Here is a 21,192-nt window from a genome sequence, read left to right as displayed (position 1 = left end):
ATTGATGACAATGGCACACAAATAAGACAAATGCCATCCATAATGATCCTCAATTAACCATTGTAAACATCTTTTTTTTCAGTTTTTAAAATTAAGATTTATATATGGTTTAAAAAAACGTCACATTACACATTGTGTTGTTAGGAAGTTTTCCAAATCTGGCAGAGTACTACACAGCTGCAGAGCGGTAGGACAGAAAGACTTCCCAAAACAGTTAAACTTTACTTTAAGAATAATTCAGGAGATGGATTCAGCAGTTGTCCCCTTGGGTGCTTTTACAGCATGGCAATTTAGGATTATTATTAAAACATGACAATTTTGGATTGTTGAGACCTTGATCTTCCTCACCACTAAAAGCGGAAAGTTGTGCCCACAATATAGTTTAGATTTGATGAAAGTCTTTGGACCCCAGTGGTATGTTGATATTTCACAATGAGTCATATAATGCTTTCCTATGAAACCTGATCAGCAACAATAGTGCTGGGGCCCCTGGGATTGGCAATGTTGGTAATTGGTCAATCCGCCATTTTGGTCCAGACTGAATATCTTAACAAACATTAATTGGGTTGCCCATCATTTTGTAACACACTGTTCCCTACTCACCTAGGTTTGGCAGTTTTGGTTTGAAATGAACATTTAGCTTGATTGGTATTAAATGTATTTCCCCTGAAGACAACTTTCAATAACTTTGTAGATCCCCCAATTCTCCAATCAATGTTTCCAGCACATCAACATTTTTCCATACTTTCCCACCAGTAAATGGCACCAAATGTTTTTCAGATGCTCATAGTTCTCTTAGGATGTATTCCCATGACTTGGTGATCATCAGACTTTTTTCACATACAAGCAAAACCGATGACATGCATTTCCTGCAAAACCTGCATACTGATGTAAGCATTTAGCTCAAAGTATACTGTGTATGTGCTTCAAAGAGCTTAACCCATTGATGATAAAGTTACTATGCTGCGTAGCGCAGCATAGTTACTTTATCTAATTTTCATGGCGTGTGCAGCATAGAATGCACCGTCATTGGTTCAAATACACATGAGGTGTGGTTTGCCGAAAATCACGTCAATAAAAAAAATTAAATATTAATAAAAAAAAAATAAGCCGGCTGTGTCGGTGATAGTGTATTACAGAACAGTTAGTGGCGTTCAGAGCGCAGAATCAAGGTCTACTATAGACTACTGACGAAAATCACAGAACACATTGCATCTATTTATTAACAATATTTAAGAATTTAGGCTATATGTTGCTGCTCCAACTCAAATTCAGCCCAGCCAGGCGATAGTTAAGTTTCAGTTTCGTTTTCATCTCCGTGGTATACAGCCGTTTGGACCAGCTGATCGGCTCCCGACAGCGAGAGTCATTCTGTGTTCCAGTTGTACTGGGAAGTCGGATTTATGGTGCCAGTGATAATTTAACTAAATAATAAAATAAAGCTATCTCCTCCTTCCTATATCGGTCTATATCTTTATCCCTCCACTGCACACTCAGTCACTACTATCCATGCTAAAAGGAAGCAGGATTATAACCTCATTTAGCACATTATTTTTAAATATTTTATATTATTTATTATAATATTTTCTCCCCCATCTAATTTTGATGATTTTTTGAAAAATATGTTGATTTGTAAGCGCTAAGGGAGCATGTTTAAATAAAACCTGTGAACCTTACATTTTTAAATGTATTTTATTTCATGTTTCTATGTGCTACACAGGCTTAGATATTAATGTTTTGGTAGACGTTGACAATTCGTAGTATTTTTTCAGAAAACCCTCAGGCATTAAGGACATGCATCCTAGATTGTCATAGTCATCAATGGGTTAAAGAGGCTTGTCCGTCAAAAAAAAAAATAATAATAAAAAATCGGGGCGCCCTTAGCTCAGTTGGTAGGGCGTCCCCCCCCGGGCCGGGCCGGGCCCAGCAGCAGATCCGGGTTCGATTCCCGCCCGTGGTCGTTCTCTGCATGTCACTCCGCTCTCTGCCCCATTTCACCTCTGTCTCTCTGCACTATTAATAAAAAGCATAAAAATGCCAAAAAAATATCTTTAAAAAAAAATAAAAAAATCTAAATATCTGTTGTAGGAAAATTATTAAATCAGGATAAGTCTAAAAAAATATTAAGTAAACAAGACTGGGAATATGACCAATGATTAACTGCCAACCTAACTCTTTTGTACCCACAAAGAAAAATAAGTTTGATTTCCAGGCCTAGTCAGCTTTAATGTTTTTTTCTTCTTCTCCAAATAATAGTTTACTTTATTATAACCATAGCTTCTTGCAACAACAGCTTAACCAAACACTCCAATGTATAGTTTTTCTCCCCCTTCTAGCCTTTTGTGTGTTTCCGTATCTGACAGGGCCAATCCATTTTTCCCTTTAATTTTCTGAAAAAAGCTTCTTGCCCTATCAAAGGAAGTAAATGAGCCAAGCCTCCTTTCCTCCATCTCCCCTCATTTTGTATCCTTTCAGACCCAAGGGTCAGTTTGAGTAATAGTAATTGACAGATTGATCTAATAGGGCCATCATAATAGGCCTGTTACTGAGCTGGGGAATGGTGCTCGGCGTCACCTTAACATGTGCAAGGACTGACATCCCGCCATGATCCATAATGATAATTGTGATTTAGCCTTGCTTTCAACCTACGCCCCGACGTCCCCGCCATCAGCAAATCTTATTACAGCTGACCCTGCATTGCCTCCATTAGAACTGGGTCATTTGTTAAAAATACTGCAAAAGCAAAACAATTGAACTCTGAGCCATTTTTATTCTATAATGGCGGGTCATCATTGTCCCTTTGAATCAATTCCAGAGGCCCATTTTTCGGGGATAGAGCTTTGAATTAGATTGATTGGACTCTGATAATGCGGAAATCGATGGCGCAGCCGCCTGAAAGTAAATTATCATTGGGTAAAATGTTTGTATTAATCTTGATGCCTGTATTCTGATCGTAATAGTAGCCGTGCTAGCAGCGTGAGGACCTTTTTGAAATGTTGACACTGACCATCAGAATGAGGTAAAGTACCGATATTTCATAACTTTTTTTTCTGTGGCACCTCTTTTATCTGCTCCAGTAAGCACACACACACGCACACACACACACACACACACACACACACACACACACACACAAATATACCAGTGCAGTCCTGGGACAATGTTTTAATCCTGTGCTTGGGCTCAGAGACATGAGGGCTGCTTGGCGGCAGCTGTCCAGTCATACAATAAGCACACTAGTGTGTATCTTTATTTAAAACATTTCCCCATGTGTGTAAGTTTGTATGCAAATAGGACACAAACACTCCAAGTGGGTTTAGCTCATGTATCAGTCATCAAGATGGTTGTTGGATATTTTTGCAGCGGTCATTTCATCTTGCATCTCAAGGGTGTGTGTTCCTGCCTTTGTCTGCATCAAAGCACTGCCTTTGATGTTAACTCACGTGTAAGTGTGTGTGTGTGTGTTGGGTGATGGCTTTATCGCAGTGTTACTTGGCTGCAGCTAGGAATCATGGTCCCACGTCGGCTCAGGCTGGCAGAAGCACGCAGTTTACAGACTGTGTTCCATAGGATGGTGTTGAAAAGACCAAAGGCTCACTATGACTGAGTGTTTGCTGTTACTGCAGTAACCTAGGAGGATTCCAAACCTTTTGATTATCTCACACTTAGTTTGGTTACTTCCTCTGAGCTGAAGGAGATATTAACTTTACATTTTCAGTTTTATATGCATTTTCAGTCTTATACGCAATATGCATTTTGACATTTCATGTTATACAGTATAATGACCATCTTTCTGCATAGGGGAGAACGGGGTAATCTGAGCCACTTTTTACATTTGCTCCCCTCTAAGCGAGCTAAAATGATTTATCACTCAAATTTACACATTTCCCATTAATTCAGGATGTTTCCTAGAAATGGGCATTATCAGAATTTTTTCAAGACAAAGGGCAGTGAAAATATGATTGTTTTAAAAAAAAGTTGTCTTTTTCTCAGCTCACTTTTCCCCAGCTGTGGGGTAAACTGATCCACTTACTTTTTCCACTCTGAAACTACCATAACAACACATATTGTAACAGTAAGAATCCTGAAAGCTAGCCACACATTCCAGAACTAATGTCGGACTAGTAAAAGAATGATGGGGTTTGGTCAATTCATTTGAGAAAAAAACTACCTCTCTTAGCATTTCAGGCTAATCTTCAGTTATCGGCATCACATGGTTTCATATGTTGGTAGTTCATCAACACGTATGATAGAAGTTTTTCTACGTGAATACATTTGCTTTGGCACAACAGTTGATTAAGTTGACAGCAAGAACATTTACTTTTACATGCAAATACCTATTTTGGTGGAAAAAAAAACATGCTTACCACAGCACCATGGGGTCCTCTCTTTCAGGGCCATGGGGAAATGAGAGGGGCTTGAAAACATATATCTCACATGACCACAAATGTTTTCTCCTTACACTGGCCTTCAACCAAAGATTCTCCAGTAAACTGACTGTGTTCTTCCATTCCTGCCAAACGGGCAAGGAATGTCTCTGATTAATGCCTCATTTCCACCGAGTAGAGCGGGTCGGATCGGAGCGGTTCGGTCCGGGTAGTTTGGCTTTTCATTTGTAAAAAGTCGGGTAGGGTACGGTTTAAGCGCACCTAACCGCTCTGAGCCGCTCCAGATCTCAGTACTCCTCCGTAGGGGTACTAGCCGCCTGAAAGCGGACCGAAAATGCGGAGCTACACGCTGCCGTCATTTGATTGGTTGGTCGAAAGAATCATTTCCGCCGGTGTAGTCACCTCGGCTAGAGTGAAGAGAGTCTTGTTTTGGCGAAAATGTGAGCGCGGCACTGTTTATTGTGTGATGTTTTTCCTCGTCATTAAAATAATCAGTTGGCTACACTGTGTCCCACTGCTACGATGTCACGTAGCCAGCGCTGTTCGCTCACTGTCTATCAGTTGCACCGAGCAGTCTCTGTGCTCACAACAACACGGGGGGAATAAATAAAGACGCGGCTGGTTTGACCCTATAGTTTGACCCATATTCTGGCGGCGGATATCGCAGTCCAGCCTAAACCCCGCCCTACCAGTAAGGGTAGGGTCATAAACCCCGCCCTACCAGTAAAGGTAGGGTCCGCGGTGGAAACAACACCGAGATTCTTAAAAGTGAGCTGTCCCGCTCTGAGCCGCTCCGATCCGACCCGCTCTACTCGGTGGAAATGAGGCATAAGGCTATGTTTGCAGGTGCTTCACATGGCTGTTCCTGTAAGATAGGGGTTATACCTAGCCTGGTGCTACCAGACCATCATACTTCATTTCATTTATACAGAAGGTACACTGCTGTAATTGGCAAACGTTACCCCTTTTACACAGAGATTGCGGCATATTGACGGAACAACATCACTCCAATATGCTGGCTTTGCTTGCTTCTGTGTTATTTACACAGAACCAAGCAACGCCGGCCTGCTGGCGCATCAGTAGCCCCTTTTACACAGCGCTCCGGAATGAAAGAGGTGCTTGTAAACAGCGTCAGGTGTGACGTAAACATTTAGCGCCGCGCCGGTCAGCTGCTTTACAACAACACTGGCCGGTGAATTGAGAGCAGAAGTGCTGGAGCTTGCAGTAAGAGGGCCGTATTTTACTGTCCCCACGATGTGCCAGTTGATCTCGCTACGCGCTGAGTCCAACATCACTGGGACAGTTAACCAAACTGACTAAATCAATCCGACCGCTTCACCTCTGTGTGTGTGTGTGTGTGTGTGTGTGTGTGTGTGTGTGTGTGTGTGTGTGTGTGTGTGTGTGTGTGTGTGTGTGTGTGTGTGTGTGTGTGTGTGTGTGTGTGTGTGTGTGTGTGTGTGTGTGTGTGTGTGTGTGTGTGTGTGTGTGTGTGTGTGTGTGTGTGTGTGTGTGACAGGTTGGTTGTGAGCGAGTCTCTTTGTGAAGGCAGAGATCTGCCAATCAGACATAAACATACACATACACAGTGTGTGAAGTCACGTTACTGTAGGCAGAAATGAAGTGTGGGTATACGCTCAGACTTAGGATAATAATAGCGGCGGCGGAATGTGTTAGCAAAACAGTAGCTCTGTGGCTAACAGCTGAGCCGGAGCCTTCAGTCAGCTGAAGCAGACAGTCTAGTGGGGCGAGCAGACTATTCCCCCGTTACTAGGTCGACATTCAAGCTGAACAAGAGCCCTCTGCTGCTCGTCGGGCTCCTGCTTCAGCCTGTCGGTCTTTATTTCTAGCAAGTGACCCGTTCGCTATACTTTATCCCTTACTTAGCCTAGCCTAGCTTTCCCATTGTACAACTTCTCCTGGGCAGAAATAGACTCATACACTCTGCAAAATGAAGCGCGGGGGTTTGGATTGAGCAACGGACCTTATGATCAGCTAGATTATACACCGTTCCTTTTATTTGGTGATTTTTACGGGACATCAGGCCGCCGTGGTTACACACGTCCTTCAACTGCTAACATGGTCGCATGTTTAGAACATAGACTATGGAACGTCAAACGCCCCCCTGTTCCGCAACAACAAGCTGGAGCATTTAAACAGAGAGGCGGAACTGATTGTGTCGGGAATCTTACTACCCCCCGAGGTAGTAAAATTCCCGGAACAATCTCTCGCACCTTTCTTCCCTCGTTCCGCAACTGTCGCATTTATACAGCAGGGCGGAGGGCCGAAAGGCCGGCATATTCCCGGCTTTCACTGGCTGTGTAAAAGGGGCTGTTAACTCACTTGGAGGCGGGTGTCTGTTGAAGTTTAAGGGTGTATTCACACTGGGAAAGTCCGCTAGTTCACTTGCTTTGGTCCAGACCAAATAGAGTTTAGATTTTTTTTGTTTGGTGTGGTCCACTTTCATATTGCCCCTTTTGCAAGTGAACCAGCATCACGAAGCAAAACCACACGTGATCTGAGGTCATTCATTCATTGGACAGACATTCTGGGGTGGAGAGAAGCAGGTAAAACGAAGTAAAAACTGTGAAATATATAACCGATACGATATGGGGTTAAAAATAATAAATAAATAAATAAATAGGCCAACATCTAGCCTATAAATACAATAAAAAAAACATCAAATTAGTGTTGTTTCATATGGTTATAATATGTAGGCCTGTGTCAATGTGTGGCTTGTAGCCTACGATGTGAAACATAATATTTACTGTATTTTTGCTGCTGGACGCGCGGCTCGCGAGGAATAGGCTCAAGCTGACACACAGCTGAATTAGCCGTGTGTCAGCTGGGTGTGAGTTCGGCGCGGCTCAGCTCCAAACTGACACAGGGATGGTATTGACGGTACCGTAACATGGGATGCAAAGTAAAAACACGCACTTCATACAAAGCTCAGCGTGAACCTGTTGTCACTGTGCGGGAGACGCTCCCCACTCCTTCATCTGGTCGCTGAACACATCAGCATGTTTACGCGTCCTGTCTATCAAATGTAATATATTCGCTCGGGGCTCCTGGTCAAACCACAACTAATCTTCCTAACAAAGGCGACAACAACACTTTCCTTTAATGTGAAGCTGACAGCGATTTATTAAAAAAGAAAAGGCACAGTGCTTCCTGCAATTGGGTCGGATCGAGTCTGGCCAAATTCACACCACAAACGAACTGCAGCAGAGTACGTTTTGAAGCGCATCGAGACCACCTCTTCAACTGGGTCTCGGAGCGTTTGTTTGGTCCGTCCCCGAGTGCGATTGCTGTATTCACACCTGTCTGAAAGATGCGCACCGAAGGCGGAAGTGCATCTGAGTTCGTTTCAACTGAACTAAACACGGCATGTGTGAATACACCCCCAAACTATTGGATCTGCTCAGTGCCACTCTGGATTAGCCAACCAATCGCATAACGTTTGGTCGTGCCGTACGTCATGAGCCGGCTTCTGACGGTGCGTTCCAGTTGTACAGGGAACTCGGAAATTTCCGACTTCACTACATATTGTAGTCTATGGATCTAGCGGTACCTGGCAACGGTAACTTGTTAGAGCCTAACGTTTAGTTGTTTGGATGAGAAAGGTTTTAGGCGTCCATACTTTCCCGAGCAGATGCACGGGAACACAGACAGGTCGGAACTCGGAACTACCAAGTCGGAAATTTCCGAGTTCCGAGTATAAAGGAGCGCAGCAGCCGGGCGGAGCCAGGCTAGGTTATACCTCTACTCGTTACTACATCGGTTGGAGCGCTTTCAACCGATGTAGTAACGAGTCACTTGGGCTCACCCTAGTACCTGCAATGTCATTGCCTGATAGGAAGCCCTTACCACAACAGACATCCTGGTGGCAGTAGACAGTGGTAAGTCTAACACTGCTCTCAGAAGAAATGAATGGGCTGCTACGGAGTCTCATAGCACCTTAACTGGTACTTCATAGCCATCCTCTGAGAATGCTACTCTTGGTGTAGTCACTAACATAACACTTATAAACATAGATACAGCATGTCAACAATCGGCTTAAGTAAAAAAAAAAGGAATACATGACTTAATTAAAAAGCAATTTCTTTCAATAGTCAACTGATTGAAGTTCAGTCTCTTCCAACTGTTGGTCTTCATTAGCCAATGCCTATACAGCACAACTTCCCCACACACCAGTCTGCAGACACTAACACTGTTTGGCATTTGCAGTCGTATTGAAGGAAAGGCTTGATACTTGTAACACATAGCAAACCCTGCACAAATACACACAGGCCACGTCCAAACACCATGGCAACATGGGGGGAAAAGGTGAAGGGTGAAAGCAAGGGGAAGAAAAAGCTGAAAAGAAAGGATGGTTACTCTATCATTGGGTCCATTAAGAATTTCCCCAATTGGAACACTTAAGACTGCATCCAGAATGTCAAAAGCAATGTGTAAAAAAATTCAGCTTTCTTATTCTTTTCAATGGACTACTGAATTGATGCAGTGTTTGGTTTGGGCGTCGTTGCGGAGGCATATGACACATACAGTTCACTACGACTCAGTAAAACACCATTCTTTACCAGTGCATTGGCCCAACAAATGCAAATGTACATTCCTTGTAAAATACCTTGTTGCATTTACTGTGTAGCAGTGTGCTACAAGGTGCTGTTAGCAAAAGCATCCACAGCTTGTTCATGCTTTAAACAAACACTTTTTTTGTAGCCACTTTAAGATGCCTTTGCTGATCAGTTATATTATGCTATATATCCATGGTTTCTCATTTCCTAAAGTATTTTTCTTTGGGTACTTCCCCCAGTCTTTGCATGTTTAAATGGGGGAAGCAGACTTCTTTTTTCGAAGTAAAGAATAAAAGGAGCAACAGTAATGATTGAAATTACAGACAGCCCTTAACACAGTATTAGAGTTGGTCAGATGGACATGGTGTGCTTCAGGCATTTCAACATGGCTTAGGTCATCTGTGTCTTCTTGTCATGGAGATGGAAGTGTTCCCCATTATGAGCTCGTCATTTAAATATTGTCTAGTTTTTCCCTTTGGTGGATGGGTGACTTGGCCATATCCGTCTGCTGTTAGTACCTAATCAAGTGCTGCACTTGCTGTATTCTGCAGAGAGGGGTTTTCCCTCAAGATCAAATCATCAGATTAGATCATACCATTGATGCTAGTCTGTCGTTGTTCGTGTTTGCTTAAATGTCACATATTGTGCTCTTTTGTCAGGTTCCAAATTGACCTGTGGGTGTTCTACTAGAATCTGTTTCCGTGGTGTATTGTCCCAAAAACAAAAATTCCTAGTATTTTCTGCCTCTGTCTTAAGTCCCGTTCTCACTGTGGAGACGCAAAGGTTTTCCCCTTTACGGTTTCAAAAGTTTCCATGTTGAGAAAACATGACTTGATCTCTGTAGTATGCATGCCAAGCCAGTAGTCGGCTGATCTATAGATAGTGTTGTTTAATGTAGAAAGCCGTGTCCCTGGCATAAACGGTGGTGACGCAAGTTTATTTTGCTAGAAAAACCGGCAGAGCACCAATATTTCCCCAGCCAATGTGGTGGGTGGTCTCAATAATTTACTAATCGCTTAGACTAAATGTACCCGCATTATAATTGAGCCCTGCACGAGACTCTCCGCTGATCACCGTGATAGTGCCCCGGAGACACCGTGGATGTTGTTTTCTAACTTCTAACTCGCGTGTGGGTATTTTGACAGCAAATGTAATATTCCTACGCATGTTCGGTTGTTTTCAAGCCTGCGTTTGCTGTTGTCGTGTATTTGCTGATAGGTTGCATATGCAAAAAATACTTTTGCTTACCGTTTCCAATTTGAACACCCTCTTCCATGGGTATCTGGCGGTGTGGCTTATCAAGGGTGGAGGTAGTGCTAAATAAGGTTGGTAATGGGGGGGTGTGGCTTCTCCCTGTTTGAGATTATAAGGGGAGATTAATCAGACTTGGGTTTTTGAACACAGGTCTGTAGAAAGTCTGATGTGGAGAACAACGGAGAGGGTTGTTTTTTCTTCATACTTTGGGAGTCTCTAAACAAACCAGTGACTCATTTTAATTAGTGCTGTCAGTTTAACGCGTTATTAACGGCGTTAACGCAAACCCATTTTAACGGCATCAATTTTTTTATCGATTAAGCGATTAACGCTCTTCATGGCCTAGCAAATGACAAACGTTGTGGTTTTATCACATGCTGTTGCATCAACTAGTAATGTTAGAACAACTGAAACACCACAAACTATTCATATGGCTCACAGGTAAATTACTGTTAAGTCAACCGGAACATGTCCTACAGTGTAACTTCACATTAAAATCATTGAACTGGCAAAACGGCTAAACGTCAAGTCAATTTTGACTTTTATTTTGAAGCAGCAACCAGAACCTAGCACTTCCCAGCTCAGCTGCGCGACCTTCACTAGTCTTCCGTGTGTGACTCGGGGACTACGCGGAAAAAGAACAGAAAAGAACGCTTTTCATTTGCAAAAGTCCTACATATAACCCTGCACCCCCACCAAAACCTCCATGAACGTTAGTGGCAGCCGCCGGTCATTCATTTTCACTTAAATTTTCGCTATCAAGGGTGACTTAAGCCTCGGAAGGAAGTTCCAATTATGTTTGTGTATGCTGTTTTAGGGTGGGGGGGTCTACATTGTTGTCTATTTGCACTGAATTGGAAATTATGATATTTTATAAGAAATACACTGAATTACAAGGGTGTAGAGAATGGGTGTGAAAAGAGCATTACAATGAGAAAAAATAATGTGACAAAAATAAATTAAGGGACATTTAGGCTAGAATAGATAAAAATGTGTGATTAATCGCGAGTTAACTATGACATTAATGCGATTAAATATTTTAATCGTTTGACAGCACTAATTTTAATATATGAACTAGGTCTGCAACTAACGATTATTTTGATAATCGATTAATCTGCCGATTATTTTCTCGATGAATCGATTATTAATCGATTAGTGGTTTGGCCCGTTAAATGTCATAAAATAGTGAAAAATTATGTCAGTTTTACAAAGCCCATGTTGACTTCCTCAAATGCATTGTTATGTCCAAAACACAAAGATATTTCAGTTTACTGTCATAAGAGGATTAAAGAAACCAGAAAATATTCACATTTGAGAAGCTGAAAACAGATAATTTGGAAATTTTTCATAAAAAAATTACTCAAAACTATTAATCGATTATCAAAATAGTTGCAGATTATTTTAATAATCGATTATTCGATTAATCGTTGCAGCTCTACTGTAATATGAACAACCATGAAAAAGTGCATTTTGCATAATAGAGGAACTTTTAAAATGTTATTTTCCTCCTTTAAAAAAAAATATATTAAACAAAAGCAATCCTAGCAATTCCGTACTTTAAGCTACTGTATTGTGCTAATTGGCATCATTTTGGCTTAATTTTTCGTCCTTATAACTTTAGTATCTTGTCCGATGCCTCATGTATGTTCAAAAAATGTCCACACTGAGACTTATAAAGCATATCAATGCACTCGGTTTGCACACGCAGGCTTAATAAACTGTTGAAAGCACTTATTCCTATGGCTCAAGAAGCCAAACTTACACTGCGTTTCACCCCTGCATCCTCAGCCAGCGCGGCACCACAGGCCTGGCCCAGGGTGACAGAGAGTAGAGAGAGAGACAGGGATGGGGGGTGGTGGAGGCCTGGCTTGATTAAGATTTATGTCAAAATGTTCCAGCTGCTGCCTGCTGTTGGATAGGCTCCCTCATGTGCCCTTCTTCTTAACCGTGTTGAAAGAAAGGCTTCTTGTAAATGTATTCGATGACAAAGCATTTTCCCCCTTTTCCTCCTTCATGTGTTACTACCTTTCACTATGTGGACCAACACAAGAGGCTAGGCCAGGGGGGACATAGTGAAAAAACAAATACTCTATTAAATGAAGTGGAGATAGTCAGAGCAGAGATGGCACACTGTCCAATGTATTGGAAGCAGGCTAAAGTTCTACACCCCACAATTTCACAAAACACATCCCATATTATCTGGGATTTGCATTTGTTGTGTCTTGCTCAAGTGGTTCAATCAGCTAACTACAGCATTTTTTCCAAACTGTAAGACAATTATTTAAAAAAGTGTCGCTTGTGTGGGCTGCAGTCAGAGTCGGAAAGCATGTTAAAGGCAGTACTTGGTTGGTCGCATAACATCTTGAGTGTGAGGTGAGCGGTTACACTGCTGGTGTACACAGCTTTTTGATATATGTTAGGATATGGAGTGTGTTTATGACAAAACGTTTTTTTAAGTTGTGGCTTAATACAAACAAAATGTTGGTAAAAGCAGACAGCATAGTGCTAATGTTGGAGCAGAAAATGAAAATAAGAAAACACCAGAGGCCTTTTAATGTACGGTTTGGCAATAGGTTTACACTGACTTATATGTAAAATGTTGTTGAATATCTAACATTCAGATTCAAGCCATTTCTACTGGCTAATTTATGTGTCAGAAAATGTTGGTTTTTCAATAAGTGCTCTGTAGCCTGCCCTGACGGTTTTATCAATAGTTACTTGTGTAATGTATGGAATATTCAGAGGCTAACCCATATGCATTTGTTTTTTTCTCTTTTCAGGACAAGCCCTCCCTACTGTTGCGCAGACCTGTATTCTCTAAGGACGGGGGAAATGGTCAAATCAATTCAGTTCAAGACGCCCATCTATGATCTCCACTGCAACAAACAGTATGTTTATTGCACCGAATGCTCTTAAGAATAAACCCAAGGCCTCATGTTTTATGATACACTGCATGTTAAACGTGGCTGTACTAATGTGCTCTTTTTTTCACCCTCTTAAAGTATTCTTGCCGTGAGCCTACAAGAGAAGATAGCAGCATTCGACAGCTGCACCTTCACTAAGAAGTTCTTTGTCACAAGTAAGACAATTAAACCCATGAAGGCTTATGACTTAAAGAGTTGTGTTTACACCTGTTTTTGAGTAAGAAGTTTTTTTTTAATTGCACACTGGTATCACACAAACAGACACAGAGCACGTTTTTGGTTATAATGCAACATGCTACTGAGGCCTAGCTGTAGCGCGGTTCTCTCTGGCTTTCCATTAGCAAAAACCTGATGTGAGGTCCTATACTGTTTGAAGCTCCACACAGGGGAACGTGTTTACGACCCCAGCTCTTGCATCCTCCTGCAGGCTTCTAATACCTGCCATGTCTGCTCAGAGAGGCCCTGGAAGAAAAGACCAGACTGTATTACAAGGCCATTGCTGTCCACTTAAGTCATTGACTGGGAGTAAACTGACCTTACTGGCTGGCTTTAATGCGTCTCCTCTTTGTCTGCCTGCCTTCCCTATCAGTGTCTGGCCCACAGGAAACCAAACATGCTCAATTGTTATTAATCGTTTCTGAATGCATGGGGGCCTTCCTCTCCGCAACGTTGTTTGGGACCGTAAAAAGCAGTAAACAGAGGTTCCTGTAAATGTGTGCAGGTCCGCTCTGGATGATGCCATTCTACTAGTGTATGTCCGCTGCTTCTCCCAAAGCATTTGGTTGCAGACATGACATGTTTTTATGAGCACTTAAGGCTGGTCCCATGTTTATGCCCCTTGCTTTGCATTCAAGTGGTGCGTGATGCGAATCGGTCACCCAGCTTTTCAAAGTAGAACAACTCACAATGATCATGGTTTGGTAGCTTAAGCTAAATTAAACTTAAACCTTTTAGTTTTGAAGCAATCAAACAAAAACAAAACGCTTCTCAGTAGTGTTTTATGCTGTCAAATGATCATATATTTTTCCTGTCTTAAAGATGTAACTCTGATAGGGTTGCCACAGTGTGGACATTTTCCCACCAGGTAATAAACTCATGAAAGCACCAAGCGTTTTACCGCTTACATCGACCGGACATAAAACAAAAAAAAAGGAAAGAAAAAAGGATTAGGCTAAGTTAAGTTGAGTTACTTTATTAGTCAATGGTTGGTTACATTGAAATTTGTCTTTTCGCATATCCCCTCTCGAGTTACCACACTTCGGAGGGGGTCAGTGCCCCTGGGATTAAGTGTCTTGCTCAAGGACACAATGGTAGAGATGGTGGGCACCATAGCCGTAATACCAGCTTCTGCTAGTTTAACTACTAACACTCCTGTCCGGTGCCGGGGATCGAACCAGCGACCTCATGGTTACTGTTCGGCCACCTTTCCTCTAGGCCATCCTACCACCCCAGCTACACCGCACATTTCAAGAAAAAGACACTGTGCTCTGTAGAGGGCTTACTTTGATCTTTAACGTTAGATTTTTTTAGACCTGCCACTTACCATTTGACTGCTCAGTGTGTGTCTGGAGATATGGCTGCTGCATTTTGCGGTGTGTGCATCAGCGTTGCCATGTTCTACCAGGCTTCAGACCCAACCACTTTGAGTGATACATTTGGGGAGTGATTTCCACTGGGGCAAGGGGTGGACTTGCACACACACACACACACACACTTTCCAAAAATCCCCCATTGTGTCACCCCCACAATTTTTTTCTTTTAACCGCATGCTGTTCTCACAGCGTAGTAGTAGGACATAGAAAGCCCTGTGCCCCTGTGGGCGCGCACGCATGTGTGAATTATTGTTACCTCCTGTTGCTGCCACCTTTACCATACAACGTTTCAAGATTGCCTCGTTAATGTTTTCTGGTTCCCCATTGGCATTGGGTTTGAATCCCAAATATTGCCAACCTGGCAACTGTAACTGTCGAGCATTCCACATTGAAATCTGTTTACTCACTCCTTATTTTTTTGCAGATTTTCCATTGACTGTGTGGGCTTGTCTTGCTCTCTCGTCTGGCCTGTCTACTGTGACACATAGCTGTTTTTTTTATTATGTTGATGTGCATCTTGGCTGAAAATAAAGGCTTGCAGTGAGAAATGTGGTTGGCTTGGTGAAGTGCCAGGCCTGTACAGCTGTAAGGGAAACACAGTTCATGTCGAAGGGCCTTGTACAGATGACTGTATGAAAGTAAGGCCAGTTAAGTTACAATTATTGGTAGACAATGTTGTTGTTGTTGTTGAAATAGTCGCAGCAGCATCAATACAAGTTTAATTTAGTTTCTAACTATTATGCAAAATGCACTTTTTGATTAAAAAAAAATAATATGGGTTCCCTGTGTACCTAAAAACTCCCAAAGTATGAGAAAAAACAACCCTCTCTCTTTTTCTCCACCTCCACCTTTCTGAAAACCTGTGTTCAAAAACCCCAGTCAGAGTTCAAAGACCCCATAAGAGGAGAAGCCAAACCCCCTCATTACCAACCTAGCTTAGCGCTACCTCCACCTGTGATAAGCCACACACCCCCAGATCCCAATCAGAGCAGACTGGCCTCTATGGAAGGCGGGGCTTAAAGAGACAGGCTCTTAAACCGACCGTTTCAGACAAAGGCTGAAACGAGGAGATGTAGCAAAGGCACTGTACGAAATACAAAGGCTTTTATGAACGCTGCCATGAAAACAGTTTCTAGTACAAACCCAAATTATTATTTTGAACCTGAAAATGAGCAGAATATGTGACCTTTAAGTGCATTTCAAAAAATGGAAAGTTAAAAGGAAGAATCTCAGACTTCTGAGGATGAACGATATCCAAACTTCTCCCAAAGCTCTTTCTGGGTTTGGCCTGTTTAAAGCCTGAACCCTTTGATTCCCCACTCCATGTCTGTTTCCTCTCCCATCACTCCGCCCTCTGCTCTCCACCCAGGATGTCAAACACATGTTATCTCACCGCCCGGGCTCCCCTCGGCCTTGGCCAGGCACAAAAGGCTTCTCTGGCTTTACCAGCAGCCCTTGTGGCTTACCTCAACCCTCTCCCTCCCTCCCAAAACCCCACCCCCTTCCTCCCCACAAGCCCCCTTTCCCCAACACAGCCCACCAAATTACTGTCTCCACCTCATCTGCTCCCTGAGCACTAAATTATTGTCAGCTAGCCATTTCCACCACACCTCCACGCACGTACATTAGCTCAGTGTGTTTGTGTGTGTGAGAGACGAGGGCCCGGCTCTCATTGGGTCATTAGTGGATGTTGCACCGTATGCACACCATAGTGGGAAACAGGCTAACTGTCACTGTCTGTATCTGCTTGCATTTAAAGATATTTATGACAATACCAATAAATAATACAAGCACGTGTTTGCCTGTTATTGGTTGATTCTGTCTTGCTGAAGTAGAGATAGAAGCCCATGTAGTTAGAGCTCAGTTTTGCTGTTGGTCATGGCCATCCCTTTGTCCTTTAGGATCTATTGGTGTCAATGTGTATTTCTGCTGTGACAACACACCATAGTGCATGTGTCCCCCATAGGGAATAACTGTGTTGGTCAATGGAGGAGCCATCCTCAATTTATTGGGTACCGCAGTCTCCATTAGGTCATTCTTTGCACACACAGACACACACACACACGCACACGCACGCACACACACACTCAGACATGCTAGCCTCATTACACTCCCATTTATCTTCCCAAACAAGAGACTCCCCACAAACACATTAATGGTTTAAGATATTTACAGATGCTCTTCAGGGAGGAGGCTTATGTGAAATCCCTGCACATTTTTATTTTGTTTATTTTGCAAAAGTTTTGATCCTGAGGTTATTGACCAAAATGTGTATGAAAGTTTATCTCTTGTTATTATCATTGCTGATCCTGTTGGTATGTCAATCTTTGTGTACTTTTTTCAGGCTGCTATCCCTGCACCGGACCCAGCCTCAATCCAATAGCTCTAGGATGTCGCTGGCTGGCTTACGCTGAGAATAAGGTAGTCTACACACACACGCACACAATCATCCATTGCTGAAGGGGCCGTATCAGACAAACTACAATTTTACGATCCCAAAAATGCATTTTTATCTATTTTCTGCCTCTTTAATCTGTCTGGATAAACAAGTCATTCCAAGAAAGAGTCCACAAGAGATGATAACATTTTGAAAATCAACAGATGCACGGGAGTTTTTTTTCTGCTCCTCTCTTTAATGGGGTTTTGAAGTATTTACAAAAAAACAGAATGTTCCATTGCCCGCTTGCAATACATCTAATGCACAACATTGTTTGGGTGCAGGGCCCACTCAAGCAGATGGGGCCACTGTTTGTGTGGCTGCCTTAAGGATTTCTACAAATAAAAAAACATGAATCAAAACAAAATCATAAGAGTTATACGGTGAACGGAGCCATTCAAGTAATATTACATTTGAAATCAAATCAGTGCATTTAGCAAAACCAATTTCCCTTCAACAAGTGAAGCAGATGTCTGAATTTTGAGTTAATTAAAAATATATATATTTTCATACAACTATGTTTTAATATTTTTCTGGAAATCTTTTGTGTTTGTGCAGCTGATCCGATGTCACCAGTCCCGTGGAGGAGCTTGTGGAGACAATGCACAGTCCTATACTGCCACCGTCATCAATGCTGCCAAAGTATGTCACACTATATACACACTTAGGGGAGAACGGGGTAATGTTAGACACTTTTTACATTTGCTCCCCTTTAAGGGAGCTAAACTGATTTATCAGTCAAATTTACACATTTACCATTAATTCAGGATGTTTCCTAGAAAAGGGCATTAGCAGAATGTATTCATGACAAAGGACACTGAAAATATGATTGTTTAAAAAAAAGTTGTCTTGTGTCTCAGTTTACCCCAGCTGTGGGGTAAACTGAGACAGACCAGAGAAATCAAGGGGGTAAACTGATCCACTTACTTTTTACACTCTGAAACTACAATAACAACACATGTTGTAACAGTTAGAATCCTGACAGCAAGATTGAAAACCAAATATTCCAAAACTAAAGTCGAACTAGTAACAGAATCATGGGGTTTGGTCAATTAAGAAAAACATTTTCTAAACACTTGAAAGTAACTCTGATCAAATACACCATATAACTGCAGTGATTAGAATTCATATAATATTTTTCTGCATTTGTTTTATTGGGATCATTCATTGAATAAAGACATATTACTTAGAGTCTATTGATGTTAAAGGTCACTCTCCTGTCCCCCACATACATACGTGCCAAACCATGCCCTTGCTGACACCCCTTCAACCATCATCCCCCACCTCCAGCCCACATGGTCTTTTATCTTATTCAAGCTAGTCTCCTTGCTACCTCAAATATAATGGATACATTAAAAGAGGGCACAGACACTGTCTCACTTTACCCCACTATCACACTTTGAGAAAAAAAACTACCTCTCTCAGAAAATCAGGCTAATCTTCAGTTATCATCATCACATGGTTTCATATGTTAGTTCATCAACATGTATGATAGACACTACACTTTAGGCTTGTTACATAAGCTGATTGAGGTCAGTGCAGGACATCATCATATCAGTGATTCTTCAGAAGTGGGACAAAACAGGGTGCAATGTTGTAAAAATACAAACCCTATGTTTCGGCAAATTAAATTACATGTATGTATTCAACATATACTAAGCTGATGAGCTAAGCTTTGACACAACCTCCCAGCTTTAGTTTTTTTTAACCATCATTGGCCTAACACCACCGTCAGATGTCAACTCCGTCAGATTTCCTGTCTGACGGTGTTGACATATTTAAAGTTTTTTGAAATATAACAAATGGAATTTATCTAGTAGCCATTTGGCTTTTCTGTGCTAGTATGAACTACTTCAGGAAAATAAAATGATCAAAAAATTTAAAATAATTTCTTCAGAAATTGTAAGTCGGTGTTGATGTATCATGGTTGTGACGCAGGACTTAAAAGATTTGGAATGTAAAATATTCTAAAACTACAACACTTATCACTGTTTGACTCTAATGTACTCTGCAGAGGTAGAATTTGACAAGAGGTCCTTCAAAGTGACAGCTGCCCCTTATTTCACCTGATTTTATTACATTTTACATAATGAAATGTCTGACGGTGTTGACTTACAGTAAAGTGGTCCCACCACTTAGAATCCTTATAAAACATGAATGTGTTGTAGAAAAACTGTTTCTATTAATATGAGAGATGTTGCTTTTTGATGAAAAAAGCTCTTTTTAATCATTAAAGTGATTTAATCATTTAATAATTTTAATAGGTTTTATTGCATATGAAAGATTGAAACCGTCTCTGAGAACACTGTTTTGGACGTTGTGTGAAGATAACAAGTGTCATATATTTGACACAATAATGATAGAATTAAATTTAAGGGGATAATTGTGCTCCACGCATTCTATTCTTACAATTTTGAATATTTTTAGTTTTAAACATAACAGCAGTTACATATGGAAGATGGCCTTTTTTCCCGGTTCTCAAGAATCACTGATATGCATCCAGCGCAGTTTTTTAAGATTTGTCTCCTTTTTTTGACAATTCAATTGACATTCTTAGTACAATCATGGTGCATTGTTCGACTATTTAATCTTGATCAAATATTATTTTGAATTATATCAAGTTACACTGGCAGAAGTAGCAGCTTGTTTGTATTTTCATTTTTATTTTTTATTTTTAATATCAATTATTATTGGTGGTACAGGAAATTCATGCTTTAATATGTACCTATGTATTTTGTGGTCACAGTTGGATACATTGCAGTACAGCATGGATTGCAGAAGGGCCAATCTATTATATCATTTATTTAGAAGAAATGTAAATATCAAATGTCGAAACATTTTCAAGTCATACACAGTTAAGCAGCTCTAAGTATCCATGGAGATTCATTCATTTAGGACACTGGACAATTCCTGGACTGTTACAGTATGGGTCATTTGTAATGGACTGGCACAACGTACTGACTGGAATAAAAAAAAATAGCAGTGCTGAAACCATTAAATTATTATTAATATTTAGCTTATTTGATTGTTTCAGTTTTTGAGACGTCCCCCTGGGCTGAGCAATGTCAGCACGCATTTTTTTCACCACTCTTTGTCTACTGTTGCATATGTTTACTAGGAAACTAACACACTTCCAAAGCACAGATCTATGAGATACTGGAGGCATGTTTTACTATTGTTTCAGTTGTTCACTGATGACACTACGAATGTATATCATGACATAAGACATAGTGTATGAGGCTAATTTGACCAAAAACATTCCCTTCACATAGGGGCACTTGTGGTGTAGTGGTTCGAGTGCAAAACATACAACACAATGTACAAAAAGCTGCACGCCGACATCTTTTTCTTAACACAAGACTCTTCACTCTCGTGGAGGTGACTACAAACAGCGGTTTATCTCTCGAACGAAAATTACTATTCTATCAACCAATCAACGGACTGCAGTGTGTATAGCTCCACCCCTTTAGGGACGGCTTGGTAACCCAATGAAAGGGTGATTAAAATAGGTGCGGCACGGTTTGCTTATTGTGATGACCTTCCAAACTTTTGACAGTGGAAATGGTAATAAATGCTGTCTGAACAAAATAGAACCCCACCGCTCAGTGAAAAAAAGGTTTTTGGGTCCTTTTGGTGTTTCTTCAGCCTTTGCTCAGCTAAAACGTCACACAATGCAATACTTCAAGCTCTGCCTACACCATCTGCAAATGTGCTGACATTGAATCCACCTGGGCCAGCCTGGCTGCACGGGGCTCAGCTTATGAGACACTTCATCAACCTGCCTATCTGTTTTTTCCCACTGTAATCTGGTTCTCTCCAATGGTCTTATTTCACTCAGCACCACAGGAGCGTGAGTCTAAGGTTGCTCACTAACAGCCCTACAGCCCCCTTTGAAACCAGGCTAAATTAATTCCTGCTCTGATTTAGCTGCTCGCCAACACGCGCTAACCAGCTAGCTCCTCATATGTTCCCAGTCTTTGTCTCTATATGGTCTCAGCGGACTGGCTAATCGATTTACAAAGA

At 41.5% G+C, this 21,192-nt stretch overlaps 1 protein-coding gene across 2 annotated transcripts in view; it reads left to right on the top strand.

Annotated features, from left to right (window-relative positions):
* The window catches only part of bcas3 (BCAS3 microtubule associated cell migration factor), a 382,954-nt gene that overhangs the window by 30,626 nt on the left and 331,136 nt on the right, over window positions 1–21,192 (top strand). For both annotated transcript variants that reach the window (XR_013845568.1, XM_080053534.1), the window contains exons 8-11: window positions 12,997–13,104; window positions 13,219–13,295; window positions 17,077–17,153; window positions 17,728–17,811. Coding sequence is in view for 1 of the 2 variants with exons in the window: in XM_080053534.1 (XP_079909660.1) it covers window positions 12,997–13,104; window positions 13,219–13,295; window positions 17,077–17,153; window positions 17,728–17,811 (346 nt within the window). In the remaining variant the exon portion in view is untranslated. The remainder of the gene's footprint in view (window positions 1–12,996; window positions 13,105–13,218; window positions 13,296–17,076; window positions 17,154–17,727; window positions 17,812–21,192) is intronic.

This window comes from Ammodytes marinus (assembly GCF_949987685.1).
Source record: "Ammodytes marinus genome assembly, chromosome: 3".
Classification (NCBI taxonomy): Eukaryota; Metazoa; Chordata; class Actinopteri; order Uranoscopiformes; family Ammodytidae; genus Ammodytes; species Ammodytes marinus.
This window is presented reverse-complemented; position numbering and strand designations above follow the sequence as displayed.